This window comes from Pararge aegeria, chromosome 13, assembly GCF_905163445.1.
Source record: "Pararge aegeria chromosome 13, ilParAegt1.1, whole genome shotgun sequence".
NCBI lineage: Eukaryota > Metazoa > Arthropoda > Insecta > Lepidoptera > Nymphalidae > Pararge > Pararge aegeria.
In genome coordinates, this window is record NC_053192.1 from 15,928,604 (window position 1) to 15,945,757 (window position 17,154).

Genomic DNA, 17,154 nt, shown 5'->3' on the forward strand with positions numbered 1-17,154 from the left:
TTATCCAGTAATTTAACTTTAATTTTCTATTCAAAATAAAAATAAACTTTTTTCAATTAAGAAAAATTCAAGCCAATATTGAAAAATGTATGCCTGCTGCATAGCCAACAATAGTCGGAATTATGTACCATAAACTTTTGAAATATGTAGATTTACTTATATTTCACACACACACTCCAGCAATGTTTGCATAACTTTGTAAAACCAGTGGCGTTGGCCCGGAATGAATTCCCTTGATATACGATTGCATTTCACATCATTGCACTAAGATTTTATATTGATTTGCGCTGTGTAAATTGTGATTTTTAAATATTCATTCATTTTATCTGTACTGTAATTACTCAACATAATGTATACGAGTAGAATTCAATGATTTACTAGCGGTTATTGTCGTTTTCATACGTGTTCAATTTCTGTATTTCTTTGAGACGAAAAAGGAAATAATATCCTTGTTTTAAGCTCAAGCTTTCAGAATATATATGCGCATAACTTTATATCTTGTATAGTTATACATTTAACATGAGATCTTTTATACTTATACAAGATATAAAGTTATATGCGTACATTTGGAATTAATTCAAATTTTTAAATGCTTAGCTGATTGAGCTACGAGACCAACTTTGAAGATTTACTGGTTGATATTATTATTATACAGCACTCTTCTCACGATAATTTAAATTTTATTTATTTTAAAATTCAGTAGATACTAAGACTAGTCAGTAATCTTCTTGGCCATCTTGAACTACGTGAAATCTCACTTGATAACAGCAAAATAGTTTGCAGACTACTCTTCTTGAGCAACCTAAACTACGTGCAAGTTTCAGGGTAGTCGAAAAAGCTTGGAGACTACTGTACTAATTATAAACTTTAACTTACTTGTACTCTATGGTTGGATGAATCAGCCACGACCATTATATTGTCGGGCCCTACAGCGATACCACGAGGCCATGTAAAACAACCTGGTTCGCTCCCCCGACTCCCCACACTGAATTGTAAACGGCGTTTCTGCAGATACTGGCTCCTAGGGGAGGAACCTGCTGCTGCGAAACCTGTGCCAAAAAAATAAGATTAAAACCTGTCTTTGTTGGTTGGTCCACGCATGTCATTGAAGCCGCAAACCTATATACACGCCACTCGTCATTCTAACCTGCTACCGCTGCTGTAGCCGCCGTAGGGGAGATGGGGGAGCCTGCCGCGTTTTTTGAATCGTCATCAGAACTGGCAAGCTCGTTAGCTGAGCGCAAAGGCAGCCCGAGAGACAGGCGACGGGCTGTACTTGAAGATGTACTACTCGGATCGCGCTCTTTCCCTCGCGAGCCGTACTTGCTCTTCAAGTACCTCGCCCAGGAACTCAAGGCCGCTCCGTCCTTCTCGCCAGTCACTGGGCGTTCGGGAGAGCTCTCTCTTGATTTTAGCGCGTGGGATGATCGGCTGCGAGACAACTCCGTACCACCGGTGCCGGAGCCGTATCGAGCCGCAAGATATGCTGAAGGTGAAGCGGTCGTAGGGGAAACAGGCTCATCGTCATCGTCGTCACCTCCACCAAAACCCGTGTGGCTACTCTTGCTGCGTGCAAGGCGATTACGTCGCTCTTTCAAGGCGAGATACCTCGATCGGGCGGTTGGATATTTCGTATCGTCATCTAATGATGATGTTAACTCTTCATCTTTTGGTTTGCTACCATAGCGACTGTTGTATGAAGATCCACCAGCACTGTATCGAGGAGCAGGTTCTTCTTCGGGTTGAGGTGGCGGGCGAGTTCTGTATCGCGATTGGGCAGGCGCATCTTTGGTTTTGTTATCTTGTGCGTCACTTCGAGCATTGCTACTTCTTGCTAGAAGAGGGCCAATGTCGGTTCGCGCCATCGTCTGACTTTCGGGCTTCCTTTGCGTCACAGGCTCTTCCTCACTCTCCTCAGAAGAGTCAGTCTCTTCCTCAGAACTGGTATCGGAGTCCTCGTGCGCCGGCTCGGCGGGCGCTGGGGCGGGCGTTGGTCGCTGTGACCCAACAAACCGACTTTGCACCCGTTGTGCGCCGCCGGCGGTTCCATTCGTTGTCGCTGGTGTTGATCGTTCATTGCCTGCGGACAAAAAACGAGATCTCGGTTTTGGTTTCGCTTCATCAGTGCTGTATTTTGCTTTCAATTCTGCGATACTTAGAATCGCACCTGTGTGTTTTACCGCCGAGCCGGAACTCTCTGTAGAGGCGCTAGATTCGGTGCTTGCTGCACGGGCAGCCGGCCGGTGTGCAGTAGGTGTATCAGACGCAGATGGCCTTCTCGTGGCGGTTGTCTTAGGTGCAGGTGCGGTATTCTTTCGCTGATTTCTTTGCAGAGACCCAACAGATTCATCATCAGATTCAGCATCACTGGAGGCCTGAGAAATATATGGAAATTCGATATTGCACCAATAACGCGGTGTGTTATAATTTTTATAGTGTTGTGTTTGTGTGAGTATGAATTAACGTGGAGTGTAATTATGGAATGCCCTAGTTAGTTATCGCGTTTTTCATGTTAGTATCGATGATTAATTTTCTAAATTGTAGGTGCTTCGTTTTTTTCGTCACTTTTATTCATCTTCCCAACTCACCTCACGAGCTGGTGTCGGTGGTTTACGACTTGTTGTGGTTCGTTCTTCCTCTACTGGTCGCGCGGGTGTGCGGTCAGGTTCTTGAGAAGAAGCTGCTCCTTTATTCTGTCGTTTAAGGCGCGTGATTTCATCATCTTCACTTTGTTGCCTTGCTGGAGGTGGGGGGCGTCGTTGAGGTTGAGGCGTTGGTTGGACTGGCTTCGGTGGGGGAGGTGGTTCCTTCTTCTCCTTTTTTTTACCACTCTCTACGTCCAAAATTCTTTGCATTACCCGCGGACAATCGCTTAGTCTAAATATTCCACTAAGGGGACCACGTGTAGCATCTTCAGTATCAGTGACTTTCTCTTTTTCCTTTTCCTTCTGCTCGGTTTTTGTAGCCCGGGTTGTAGCTTCAGTGTCAGAGTCGTTGTCCTGTTGATGGCTCCTTACAAAACGCGAGCGGAACCTACGGGAGGGTCTATGCTCGGATTCATAACCACTATAATCATCTGTAGCATAGTCTCTAGTGTGTTTTTCTGGTGGAGGCGGACGACGTTCTCCAAACTTACGACCTCCTAAAATGGGTTCCTCATTTTCCACCCATCCCTTTGCTTCCTCTTGTTGGCGAAATTGCGTCGCTAATCGATGATCACTTTTTGATCTTGTTAGACCTTGACTTTGCTGTAGACCAGCAGAATACGCATTCGGTTGAGTGATATTTAACTCACCGTAACTAGCCACATGCATGACCAGTTGGTTTGGGTCGTGAGTCATTATAAATCTTATTCTACGATTATAATCACCGGCTTCATAATCAAAGTTTCTAAGGAACTCTACTGTCTTTAGGAAGATTTCTTTCGTATCAACTAGTTCCGTGTCCTCCCATTCAACATCATCATTCATATATTTATCAGCTAGATCACTATTGCTTTGAATATTACTTAACTCTAATTCTAAATTGTCCTTAAGGTGAGTTAAATTTCTAAGTTCTGTAGCTAGGTAGCGATCTACTTCATTACGTAAAAAGTCAGTTCGATCTTTCAGAGCCTTTGAAAGTCTCTTGTGTATTTCATCAACTTCTCCAGCAACTGCACCACAATTTGTTGTGAGGTTTGCCGTATTTCGTTCTACTATAGCTAATATATCTTGAATTCTATTAACACCGCGACGAATTTGATTATTAATACGCGCGATTTCTCTCCGAAGAACTTCCATATGAGCAGATTTGCAGTCTTCACAAACTTTTTTGTCGCAATGGGCGCATGGTGCACAATAAGCTTTTTCTGAGCATACATTGCACCTTTCCATAACTTGCCCCGCCGTGGGATCGGGAAGTTCCCCAGCTATATTAGCATGAAGTTCTAAGAACCTTTGAAGCGTGACATTTGTAGGGAAGCCCTGCACCCCCTGATAAGGAATTCGGTGCTCGGCACGACATTCCGGACACTTAACCTGGAATAAAAGTTTTTTTTTTAATAAACTCAAGCTTTTTTACGATTTCAAAATAATCGTGACAATAGTTTGGACATTGTCATATAGATATTTGCACTGCAGTGTTATGCACTCAGGTTAAGGACTCTTTTGGAGTGCCGTCAATCAGGTAAGACACATCTGCTTGTCTCAAGACTCAAGGCCTCTCAGGCACAATATAGGGTCAATGTCTGAAATACCTACCTAACGATTGAAATTAATGTGTCAAATAAATAAATAAGTGCTAACCTTTTACCGCCCTTCCTTGCCATTCAAAATGGCATTACAAGTACTTTATTATTTTATTCGAAGATTTGGAATAGATTATTATTGAAGTCAATAATAATCTATTCCAAATGGGCGCTTTAACAACGGTTGTTGGTAGAATAATTAAGATATATATTATTTTCAACATTATAAAATAAAAACTATAAGATGTCGATCTTTAAAGGGAGGAATAACATATTTTCCAGTCTATAAATTACAAATTTAATGTATGTAAATGGAAATTATAAAACGGATGTTTTTGAAGTTATATTGCAATATACTTTAGTATTTACAGCTCGTCAAAAAGAGAATTCGCGATTTCTGTAAAAAGAAATAATTAAAAGAAGGTTTTCTAGCCTACCTGCCGCCGTACATAGTCGACCAAGCCGTCCATGCACGGCTCCATGCAGAAGCTGTGCTGGCATGGTAGCAGCTTTGGATTCCTAAATCGATCCAAGCATACGCAGCACGTAAGCAACGACTCAAACTGCTCCATCTTTTATATTTGTACCGCTTTAAGTATCTGTAATGGAAAAAAAGAGATTTCAAATAAAAGATACAGGGTCATTCTTTTTTTCGTTTTTTTATGTGTATAGACGAGCGCTTGACTGCAATCACACCTGATGGTAAGCGATGATGCAGCCTAAGATATAGCGCGCTTGCCTAGAAGATGCCTATTCACTCTTGATTTGAAGGTACTCATATTGTAGGCACTGGGGAAAATGGAAGCTGGCATTGCATTCGGTGCGGATCAGAAAAGAAGATGCGAAGCGCTTCGTACGCGTCCGTGGTATATCGGCCACGTAGGGATTCAGATCCTTACGGTGCCTCGCGGTTCAATGGTAAAAAGACAAGGGGGGAACTAGATCAAATAGTTCTTAAGCACACTCTTCGAAATATATCCTATAGAATACTTTTATGTATCACAAGAGGTCATAACCTCCTTCCCTGGGACCCCCGATGATGGAAACTGGTTGCGCGACACGTAACATGTCTCGTAGCGAGAAGTGTGAAGTGTACCCCAGGATAAGTTTAAAGGTATCCATGCATGGGGAAATCTGTCAATAGCGATATCGCAACAGTAATTTCTAAATGGAAAGCAATTGCTTCGATCGCAATTGGGCGCTAGTAATATTGTTTACCTAATATTTTTTTATAAACAGATATTGTTCAGTATGATTTTCTGAACTACAGATTAAATAGGACTAGTAGTTCCTAAGCTAAACGGGTTCAAACAGCCTCTACAGCTTTATATATTCATCATCATCTTCATCACCTGACTTAACTTAGGTACAATGCGTAAGATTTAAATTTATTCGCCGTGGGAATCACATCGCGTCTTATTATGGAAAACTTATTTTAGCTCAGAAATTTTTAATTTTGGTGGGGTTTTCATATCTCATATCTGCCGTATTAAAATACACGCAAATCTTTACAATTTTAACAAACTGTATGAGACCGAAATGTTTTAGTGACGCGTGAATTTTGCAAGTATGCGCCTAAAATACCTTGTTTATATTCATTATGGAAAAGTTATTTTCGCTCAGTAAAATTTTGGCGGGGTTTATATTTGTTGTATTAAAGTACACGTAAATATTTACTGTTCAACTATCATCAGATCACAATTTGAAATACCTTATTTATGATATATCATATACTATGAAAAACTTATTTTAGTTTCGAAAAAGTGTCAGTTTTGGTGAGGTTTTCATTTACTGCCTAAAATACCTTGTTTATATTCATTATGGAAAAGGTATTTTCGCTCAGTCAAATTTTGGCGGGGTTTATATTTTTTGTAGTACACGCAAATCTTTACCTTTTCAACAAACTGTACGAGACGGCAAAATTTAGTGACGTGTGAATTTTACGAGTATGCACCTAAAATACTTTGTTTATAATTGGCGTATACGATATATGCGAAGATCCAGCTGGATTTATAAATAGCACTCGGGCATCTCACGAGTGGCCGTCTATATTCTACAGGCAGCACGAGGGCCGCCGTCGATAAATATGGCGTATTTGTGCATCGTACAGGCTTCGTCTAGAAATCCCATACTGAACCGGTTTTTTTTTAATTCTGTTTATATTTCTTCCGGGATTTTTTCAATATACACCGTGTTCTGTGTGAATTACGAAATAATCTGGCAGAATCCACAAGTATATTACATAAGGAATCACCCTTTAATATATTATTTTTCCATACAAGTTAATTTGAAACATTCTAAGTGTTTACTTATGACAACTCTATTGAAGATAAAAAATCGACACGTGCATAGTACCTACGCTACGTGACGCGTACCTAATAACGTGGAAGGAGTCAATTGATTTTAATTTCGCATGTGATGTTTGGGCTGTTTTTTTAAGGAAAAATTATGGCAGTGGTTTTCTCAAAACTATACTTTTTCAGTTTCACAGAAAAGTCTCAGAGACAGTTAATAATGTACTCGTACCCCTAAAGCCTGTGAAGTATTATTTCGGGTTTCATTTATGTTCAAAGTCAAAGTCAAAGTCAAAAATATCTTTATTCAAGTAGGCCCACAGGTGGCACTTTTGATGCGTACATAAGAACCACACGGTAGTGAGATGATGGCGATAACCACATTCGTAAACTTAAAACTAAAGCTACGAGGGTTCCAAACGCGTCCTGATCTAAGAAGAAGCCCACGTTATACGGTTTATATAAGAATATATTTACGCAAACATAAATATATCAATACTAATAAATATTAATATATAATATCTGTACCAATGCAAATGTGCATTTGTTTGTTTGTTTATTTGTCCTTCCTTTACATCCTAACCAAGCAACCAATCATATAGTTTTTTGGTATAGAGTAAAATCACCACGAGCCCTGTGGTTTTAAGTTAGAGGTTCGATTCCCCGCTGGGGTAATTTGGGAATTTATAATTTGTGACTTTTCTCAGATCTGGTCTTGTGAGAGGCTTCGGCCGCAGCTAGTTACCACCCTACCGACAAAGACGTGCCGCTTAACGATTTAGTATTCCGGTACAGTGTCGCGTAAAAATCAATTAGGGATAGGGTTAAATGTAACTGCCCGCTTCTATCTTAGACTGCATCATCACTTACCATCAGGTGAGTTTGTAAATCTCATCTCTAAATTCAGTAATCTACTTAGTACTATTACATTTTCAAACGTCTTTAGTTGGTTTGGTCTGATGAAATCTCACTCGTACTAGTGTATGATGCCAAATTAAACCAACAAAGCCGTACAGAGTTTCAAACATTGTTGCGTGAAACTACATTTAATGTAACTACATTAATTTCATACTACGTTGATGTTCAAAGAGAATAAATATATCAGTGGGTAAATGTCTCTTATTCTTGATTACTTTCCACACAAAAGCTGTGATAGCCTTGTAGATGAGCCAATACGCGGACCTCTTTCTTTTCGGAGTAATGTGCCTTTTTTTGAATCAAACAATAAAATGTCACATGCTTTAACGGTGAAGGGAAATATCGCTAGAAAACGTGCACGCATTAGAGTTCTATATAATGTTTTAAAGAGCGTGTAAAGTCCACCAATCCGCACTTAGCCAGCGTGGTGGACTATGGCTTGAACCCTTCTAATTCTGATAGGAGACCTGTAATTAAGCCGGTAATGAGTTGATAACGATGACTTGATACGAGCCGCCCATATATTGACAACTTTCCAGAACCTAAACGCTAAATCACTTAGTGGCACGTCTTTGTCGGTACGGTGGTAACTAGTAACAGCCGAAGCCACGAAAAGTCAAAAATTATAAATTCTTGAATTTCCACTGCTTGGGATCGAAACCTCACACTTCAAACCACAGAGCGAACCACTACTCCAGAAGGTAGTCAAAATTATTGATTGAAAAAACTAAGATTATCGTATGTGACGATACGATATATATATACGATAAACACTACGTATATATTTCCTCTAACGTTTTTTTTTTATTAAATTCCACGAAACGCCTTCATAATTCGATGACGCTTTATACAAATCTCCGCTTATTCTATTAAAAACGGTAAGATCTCATTCGGTATTTTTGGCAGTTTCGTCAATGAATGTTTTCGTAAAGCTGGGAATAGTTTCGTCTGGAGTAAACGTCATTCGAACGTCCGCTTGGCAGATTTTATAGAATACGAATTATTACAGTATAAAACAACTTAACAAATTTTCGGGTTATCTTATTTTTTGCAGGAATTAAAGGTTTCTTGTCATGGCCGCATTCGTGCCAGCATAGGCAAATTAGAGCCACGTATAGAAAGCACTTGTTCCATACCTAAAGTTTATTGATTTTGGTATTGATAACACAAAACGGAGCAACTGATAGTTTGTAATCACGAAATACTTGTTATATTTCGTAGTTCACTTGGAACAAAATTATGTTTATATTGACATGATGTCATTCAGCGTTTCACCTGTAATGGCGGACGGGCAGATTTTGCAGATTTATTTATTAAAAATAAATAACAATCTCACTAAGGATATAAATAAAAATAAAATATCGTTTTTCATATCATATGAATTATTATTAGATCAATATAAAATTAGTGACAGCTAGTGACAGTACGTCTTCCAAGTTTAGTACGGTGAAACGCCGAATGACGTCACGTCTATATAAACATAAATTTGTATTATAAAATCAAGTATTCTGAGATTACAAACTGTACTGTACTGTCACTAGGTGGCGCTCTTTCGATTCCATATAAATCGTAGCTAACTTTCACACGATCGAATGAGTGTACTTTGATAGAAAATCTTACACTTAGCACTCTGATCGAGAAAATGTCCAGAATCGGAAACAGTGAGAAAGAAAATGTAATGCGCCTTACTTTTCCTTTCATTTGCGTAATATGTAATGACTCATAGTAACTCTTAGCCAAATTACCTACGTACGATTCTTAATGAGACAAAAGCATTATATCATTACATCTGTCACAGTTTTAAATACAATGTAGAAAGTTTAAAGACATCTCTGCCACAACGTAACGCATTTCGAGAAGTCGGGTTTTTTTACACGCTTTATATTAGCTTCACCTGTATGTATGTTTGTAACCGACTCGACTGACTTGATTTTGACCCTCTTTATATATCGATAACCGATGACAATACACTAATTTGATAAGATTATTAAATTTTTCAAGATTTTTGTTAAGTTATTTAACTTTCATCTTTAGCCGATAAAGTAGGAATGATGTTAATTTTAATTTTCAACCATTATCTTTAGCCGATTTCTCTAATATTAACAAATTTGATGGGGAATGGATAATTAATTTGCTAAAACTAAAAATAGCAGCTTAAGAAAAAATATAAATAAACTATACTAAAAGGTAGAAATTAGTTTTTTACCAAGCGTGTTTTTTATTTTGTTTGAACTATTAATTTGGTATCATCAGTATGATTGAGACCGCTATGTAAAGATAAAGCCGCCAATGTACACAATGCGTTGATGATTATTTACGTCGACCTTGTCGCAATAGTGAGTGCTGGTATTTATAAGTAGGAAATCCCTGATTCAATTCCCAGAAGACTTAGGAACATCTTGGAAAACTGAGAATGATGAGAATAATTTGAAATTATTGCAAATTTGTAAACTAGAAGTAAAAATAAACATGCAGGGCATACTAAGCAATGTACGAATAAAAATAGTGCGGATCCATTTACAGCAAATCGAAAACAATTTTACAATTATCATATGTTAACACTTTTTTTTATATTACTATCATTATGTTGATTTCCCTATAATTTGCAATAACCTGGAACATATAATTTTGCCAATCCTAGCCTAACGAAGTCAAACATGACTACAGTTTTGCATTGCACCTTAAACCTTAAGTCCATTATCTAACAGGATGCGCTAGAGTTACCTACACTGGTATTAGTGGAAACAGCCTTATAGTTTCATAGCCTAGTTTAGGTCTCACTCACTTAGCAACAATGCACCCTTACGCGGGTTGCATAATAAAAGCTAAGCTAACTTTAGCTTAGCTTGCAAAGCTGACGCAGTTTTTCATACATGTTTGCAGACTGTAAACAATGCAAACTATATGAGAGCTATGCAGCTATGTGCTCACCAAAATATGCGAAATTAAGATAGTTTTGTATATCGCTGCGTACAAGTGCTACAATAATCCCCTCCCTCCTACCCTGGCACACCTTCGCGTATGTTTTCAGTGTCTTTGTGTCGTTCATACGGTAATTATGTGCGAACATATAAAGTAATTTATTGAAGCTGTTAAACTATTTCTTATATATTGGAACACTGAGACGGCTTCAACTTGATTTAATTTATTTATTTTAGTTTAGCTCTGCGTAGTATAGCTTAGATATTATATTTTAGCATTTGCGTAGCTTAGTTATCGATCTGCAACTGGCTTTACTGGCTTGTGGATTAGAGCAAATAACTGTTTCGGAATTTCATGGAATTCCGCAAACTAGCGCCTGCTGACTATCAATAACCTTCCAATGTCACAGAGTACATGTGAGAAATACACAAATGTTTGGATCAAGATTATCTTTATTGCGGAATGAGCCACGTAGCTCCTGTTTATTATCTGTAGCCTTAGTACATGATTTGCTCGCTCGCAATTGAGGAGTCGTTATCGAGTATAGAAATACTTGAACTTCGGAGCAAAATAGATCTTATGTAAATTGTTTTAAAGTTCAAATCTGCCTACAAATCTTTAGCTCGTAGTTTCGACAACGTTTTAGTACAGGATTTGCGACTTTATTACGAGTGACATTAGGCTTAATTTTATTTTGACTGTATAGACTTTGATGAACAAAAACGATTGCGAGCAAGCAAATCTCGTATTAGGGCTACTGAGCGTTAGCGTCAAGAGTTATTTCGAACAAGGTTGGCGGATTCTTTTTATCGTTTCCTTCACATTTTGTCCCAGCTGTAAGCGGCCATTTAATTAAACATTTCGCCTGGTTATTTATTACTTCTTTTTTATATTTTATAGGGTGTGTGTTACATTTTTAATACCGGAGGCAGAAGCTGCGTATTAAAATATTCTCCGTCGTCAGGTCCAAAACTGAAATATGGCTTTATTGGTTATTACCCGCGACTTTGTCTTCTTTTTATAATCTTAAATCTCCGGTATTATAAACAGACTACGTTACTTTCAGGCCATTTAAATATTTATTACACAAACCATCACGTTGACTGTTTTTTTCCGTTGCTACGGAAAATAAAATTAAACGCACAAACTTTTGCATTTTTACCAGAAGCATAGATACATGGAGATTGGCTCATTTTTGGCTAATAGAATCTACATAAACAGAGTAAAGATGCAGACGATATGTAGCTTCAAACTTAGGTATTGGATAGAAGCAGGCATTACTTTTCGGAAATCCATGATATATTAAGAAAATTAAGCATGATATATTATTAATTAATTAATTTAACAATGACTAAATTATTTATTGTAAAGTCAACATCTCCTGAGGATGCTCCGGTTTCGGAGCGAAACGTGCGTAGAGGGTACATTGCCGAAGATCTGTTTGGGGTGGAGTATATGGATTGAAGAAACTATAAATTACACCATACAGATTCTCCTGCTTTTCGCGGACTATAGCAAATTAAGCCTAATTTTCATAATTAAGACTTAAGCTTAGATTAAACAAAACTGCACAAAATACTAAAAATTTAATTTTGACAGCGGTGGGATTCGAACCCACGCCCTTTCGGACTGTTGCCTAAAACCAGTGCCTTAGACCACTCGGCCACGCTGCCTTATACAACTATACCTAAAAAATACAAGTAAGTCTTACTATAAGCATAAAAGTACTACTTACTACGAGCTCTGTCACAAATAGCTTTACTACTACTAAATATTAATGAATGAATGAATGAATATACGTTTATTGCACACCACAAAAGTACATAAAAAAAGAAAAGTATAACAAAACAACTATAAATATGAATTTATTGCGATTTATTTTTTATTACAATGCGTATCCCTGAACCAAAAAAAAATCAAAAATCTTAAATAATTCTTTAAGGACCTGAAGCAGATAGTCGAAAAAAAAATTTCATCCTCACGATACGAATTGGAAAAGTGACGTACAGTTTTTCTTCATGATTTTATTCTACCACTTTGGGCCTTGCGGTGTCATTTATAATATGTAAACCCATGCCAAATAATACTTTCCAAGTAAAATTATTTTTACGGCTGTGTACAGACGGACATAGGGAAACTACAGGAGTTCGATGTTGACCAGAACGGAGTTTCTTAGATTCCGTTGGGACCTAAATTATTGAAAGGTAAATCAGCTCTGATATGACGGAGATTTGCGATATCATTAAAAAATATGCGTCAAATTGATAAAATCCTATAATTAAAGTAAAAAAAAACTTGTGACAGGGCTTTGAAATGTTGACAAAGGAATAAGGAAATACCAAGAGGCGAATTTAGATTCAAGTCAATATTCAAATACCAGCTTTGTAAGTCTGCAAGGACAGGATTACGGCGTAAGCACGACGGGAGATTTAAAAAAGAAAAACAAAATATATTTGTTGCAAAAGAAATTGTAGGTTTTAGATAACCTCACTCACATTTTGCAGCAATTATCATCATCATATAAACCCATTACTAGCTCACTCTAGGGCACGCACCTCGTCCCACAATGAGAAGGGGTTAAGGCCGTAGTCGACCGAGTTATAGAAATAGAAATAGAAATAGAAAATATATATTATAAAAACTCAGTACAATAAATCTTTGGAATCCTGACCCCTAAACTAGTTAGCCTAGCGGATTGGTGGACTCCACACGCCATTGAGAACAATATGAAAAACCCGAGAGTTTTTCATATTGTTCTCATGATGTTTTCCTTCACCGTTGAAGCAAATGATATTTTAATTCCTTAAAACGAGTTGGAAGAGTTAGAGGCGCGTGCTGAGATTCGAACTCGGCCCCCCGAAATTGAAGTTGAAGTCCTACCCGCTTCCCACTAGGCTATCACCGCTCCGTGTAATAAATATTTGACATTAATTATTTCAACTAACTAAATTATTTAATATTCAAGTGACGAGATAAAAAAAATGTTAACTCATTTTAATAAAAAGGAACAAGGAAATATGTAGAGATGAATTTAGAGTATAGTATTTATATAAAAGCTATTACCAACAGGACAAAAGGACACAAAATTTCGCCACAAAAGAAACAACACTTTTCGAACTCGAATGAAATATTTTTGCTTACTAAACTGCTTTACTATTATGAAGTTTATTATTGAAGCTCTTATTATAAATATGTGATACTATCTGTTGAAGCACATTTAATCAAAGACTATGTTTTCATAGACTCGAGTGGCTATAAACATAGGTATATTAATCTTTCATACTTATAACAAATCGTTATGAGATGATAAAGATAGTACTGGTATATTTTATTTTAACCATTTATTATATTCTACTACTAGCTGTTGCCGACGTTGATGACGGTTTATTACAAAACTAGTTTTTTTTTTTTTTTTATCTTTTTATTCACTACGATCTGTCAAATACTGGGGGACATTAAGTAGTTGGTAGGTCGGGACTTGTCATGACATGCTCGGAATGCGACTAGGGTCACATCCTACTTTACTTTATTGTTTACTTTACTTTATTGTACAAAACTAGTGAATTTGTTTTTCTAGGATGAAAATAGTTTATGTTACTCTCCGTCCTTTCAACTAACTTTATGCCAAAAATTAAGTTAATTGGTTGGCTAGGTAGGGCGTGAAAGAAGCACAAACAAACAAACATACTTTCACATTTATATTATAAGTTAGGTTAACTCTCACACATGTTTCAAGAGGAAGAGAAAGAAATGCAAAATCCAACTGAGCTTTGTACACAAACAAAAACGGAATAAGGAAATACATAAAGACGAAGTAAATCCAAAGAAATCTACAAAAACCGGCTTACAGGAGTACAAGTACAAGGAAAGCCAACACGTTTTCAGGCAATGACGTGCCATCTGACAGCGGAAACACAAAAGATATGAATTGCAATGAATAAAACACATCGTCACGGCGTGAAGGCCGCTTCTACGTCAGCCGTTTATTTAAATATTTATACGCTCCTACGCTTTGTTCGCTTTTAGACATTGATAAGTGGTGAAATGTGTGTTTTTACCTGACTGCCCCGCATTGAAGGGTAATGTTTTTTGGGGTGTAGACATATTTTGTATGGATCAATTGTTATTTTTCTATCATTTATTGATTTTAATTTTTTTTTTAATTCTTACCAATTCTTAATTATGATTAAAACAACACTATTAAAAATTTATAAAAAAAAAACATCCATCCTCCACTTTTGAATTGGGCATTCAAAAGCCCTGCAAGTGCAAAGGTGGTCAGGGCTCCAGAGTGAGGAACCTCCACACAATACGCGTCATTTCAAGGACCTTCTGTAGCCGACCCTTGATCCTACGGGCAATCAAGCGAAGTCGAAGCTTTAGGCGAGAAGACCATTGACTGAAACGACTTTCGGAACAATAACGTTCTACTCATCACTCCACATGGCGGTCATCTCGTGAGCAAGGTCAAAGTATTTTGATACTTTTTCCTTTTCAGCTTTCACCAGACCTTTTCAGATTTATCGTCATGTGGAATAGTATCAATGATCAATTATTATTATGCATTCATATATTCATCATTATGGACCTATTAATAGCTCACTACAAGCCACTGGTCTCCTCTCATAATGAAAAGGGTTTAGTGCATAGTCTAGTTCTTCACTTCCACTGTGACTAAATCAGTTTCTGAAACGTTGATCAATAGTAAAACTAGTAAATTAACTATTTAGTTTGCCACGCTGGTCAACTGAGAATTTTCACTTCTCTGCTAGCATTATGGAGAACTCTCACACATGCAGTTTTATCACGATGTTTTTCTTAAATTTTAATGCAAGTGGTTTTTTTTACTTATATTAAAAACGCACAGTAGTTTGAAAAGTTAGAGATGGGTGCCAGGGATCGTTCTCGGTCCCATTTAAAGAGAGGCCGAAGCACTACCCACTTTTAGTATATTATATGCACCAAAAAAAAAAACGATGAAAAAGTCTAGTTTTTAGCTTCCCTTTGCCTAAATCAGTTTCTGAAACGTTGATCATCAACATAACTAGTAATTTGGGTTTTCGTATAAATTACTTGTTAGCAACGGATTAGAAGATCAAGAAGATAATTTTCTATGATAATAATAAAAATAAATAATTGGACCCTGTTATTTATTATATATTTACTATATTAAACAATGTCAGATATGTCAACAGACTGATTATTAATTAGTTCAACCTTCCGAAAAATTGAGTTGTTTACATTCGGTTGGAATGTCAAGTTTCTGGATGTGAGCTCCTACATATCATGAATCATGCGAATGCGTAAAATGAAAATCATTTAAAATGAAAGATTCACTTCATTTTTAAAAACCATGAAGTCACGTTTAATCCCACTCGAATCCCGCGAAAGACTCTGGAATTTTAACATAACAAATCACTTCCTGTACAGTGACTGAATATTTCAACTCAAACTAGATTTTAGATCAGTAAATAATAACGATTAAAATTAAAAGCAGAGATGTTAGTTTATGTCTAGTCTTTAAAATGTTAAAATTAGTATTTAAATTGAATACGGGGGCTTAACTGTTTATAGAGTCAGTACTCAAAGGATTAACAACGCAGGTATAGAATTGCTAGACTGGTTTCGATCTGTGATTGGCTGATAGGTCATCCTTTATTATTCAAATTAAGAAGCTAAGCAATTATTAGCTTAGCTTATAAAGAGGTAATTTAATAAATAAACGTGCTCTTCAGTTTGTTTTGTTTGTTTGTTTATAAAATATCTTTATTAATTAAATAATTGTATTACAGTTCATATCCTGGAGACTAGCCTAGGTTGAACAAATCAATAATATACTTACAGTTTAGCAGGTTACAACACCTTTTTAAAACTTTACAGCATATAAACTTAACATTTTTAACAACTTATTGAGCCACATAACAGATAATAATAACTTGTTTTACGTAGAACTTAGTACAGACGTACGTTTATATAAAAATTAAATGCATTGAACTGTTAAAGATATTAATCCTATATTTTTAAATTAAACGAGGGTAGCACTCGGAACTATGCAACAGTTACGTACAAAGCATTCACTCAGTCGTCGAGGAAGTAGTGATGTGGTAGTCGGTACCGATTGTACTTATCGATATATGATAAGTCCGGCTTTTGCCAATTGCGGACACAAGCGAATTTTTATGTTTCTTATTACAAACTATATAGAACTTTTTGGATTGCCCCAGTATGAAAGCTTGTGCTCTTCAGTAAAATTCTTAAAGATTAGAGATTATTACTAAAATGTAACACTCGAATACTGTCAAGTCTATTAACTAACTGTCTGATTATGATTGTGTTTACTAATTGGAATTATATTTCACCTTAATAAAGTTAATAATAAAAATACTTAATTAATGAGCACTGTCTGATTTGGATACTATATTCGCCATTAAAAAATTCTAAAACGCTAGATCGCTTGGCGGCACGCCTTTGTCGGTATGGTAGGAACAAGCCGAATCCTCTCACCAGACCAGAGAATATTAAGAAATTATACATTCCCAAATTATGCCTGCCGATGATAGAACTCCCTACTGGGCCAGGGAAATCGATAAAGCATTTTTTTTTAATAATTAGGAGGGAAAAATCCTCATGGACATCCGTCTGGATAGTGCTGGACACCTACCGGCTAAAAACCCTCTTGCCCTCTAGGCGTTAGTACCTGCCTTTTGGCCTGCCACTAACGTCGTTGTCCTTTTACATTCCCTCACTTTCGTCTCTTTCCTTTACTTGTATTATCGCTTGCATGTATTTTTT

At 36.9% G+C, this 17,154-nt stretch overlaps 1 protein-coding gene and 1 non-coding gene across 6 annotated transcripts in view; both read right to left on the reverse strand.

Moving 5' to 3' along the window:
• The window catches only part of LOC120628544 (RING finger protein nhl-1), a 103,238-nt gene that overhangs the window by 19,600 nt on the left and 66,484 nt on the right, over positions 1-17,154 (reverse strand). For 4 of the 5 annotated variants that reach the window (XM_039896947.1, XM_039896945.1, XM_039896943.1 and 1 more), the window contains exons 2-5: positions 4,666-4,827; positions 2,589-4,019; positions 1,148-2,375; positions 877-1,049 (exon numbers count right to left, since the gene is read on the reverse strand). In XM_039896947.1, the coding sequence (XP_039752881.1) occupies positions 877-1,049; positions 1,148-2,375; positions 2,589-4,019; positions 4,666-4,800 (2,967 nt within the window). In that variant the 5' untranslated portion in view covers positions 4,801-4,827. The remainder of the gene's footprint in view (positions 1-876; positions 1,050-1,147; positions 2,376-2,588; positions 4,020-4,665; positions 4,828-17,154) is intronic. The other variant, XM_039896948.1, reaches the window with a different exon arrangement.
• Positions 11,956-12,035, reverse strand: Trnal-uag. The gene has a single exon. It is a non-coding gene; the product is annotated as a tRNA-Leu (tRNA).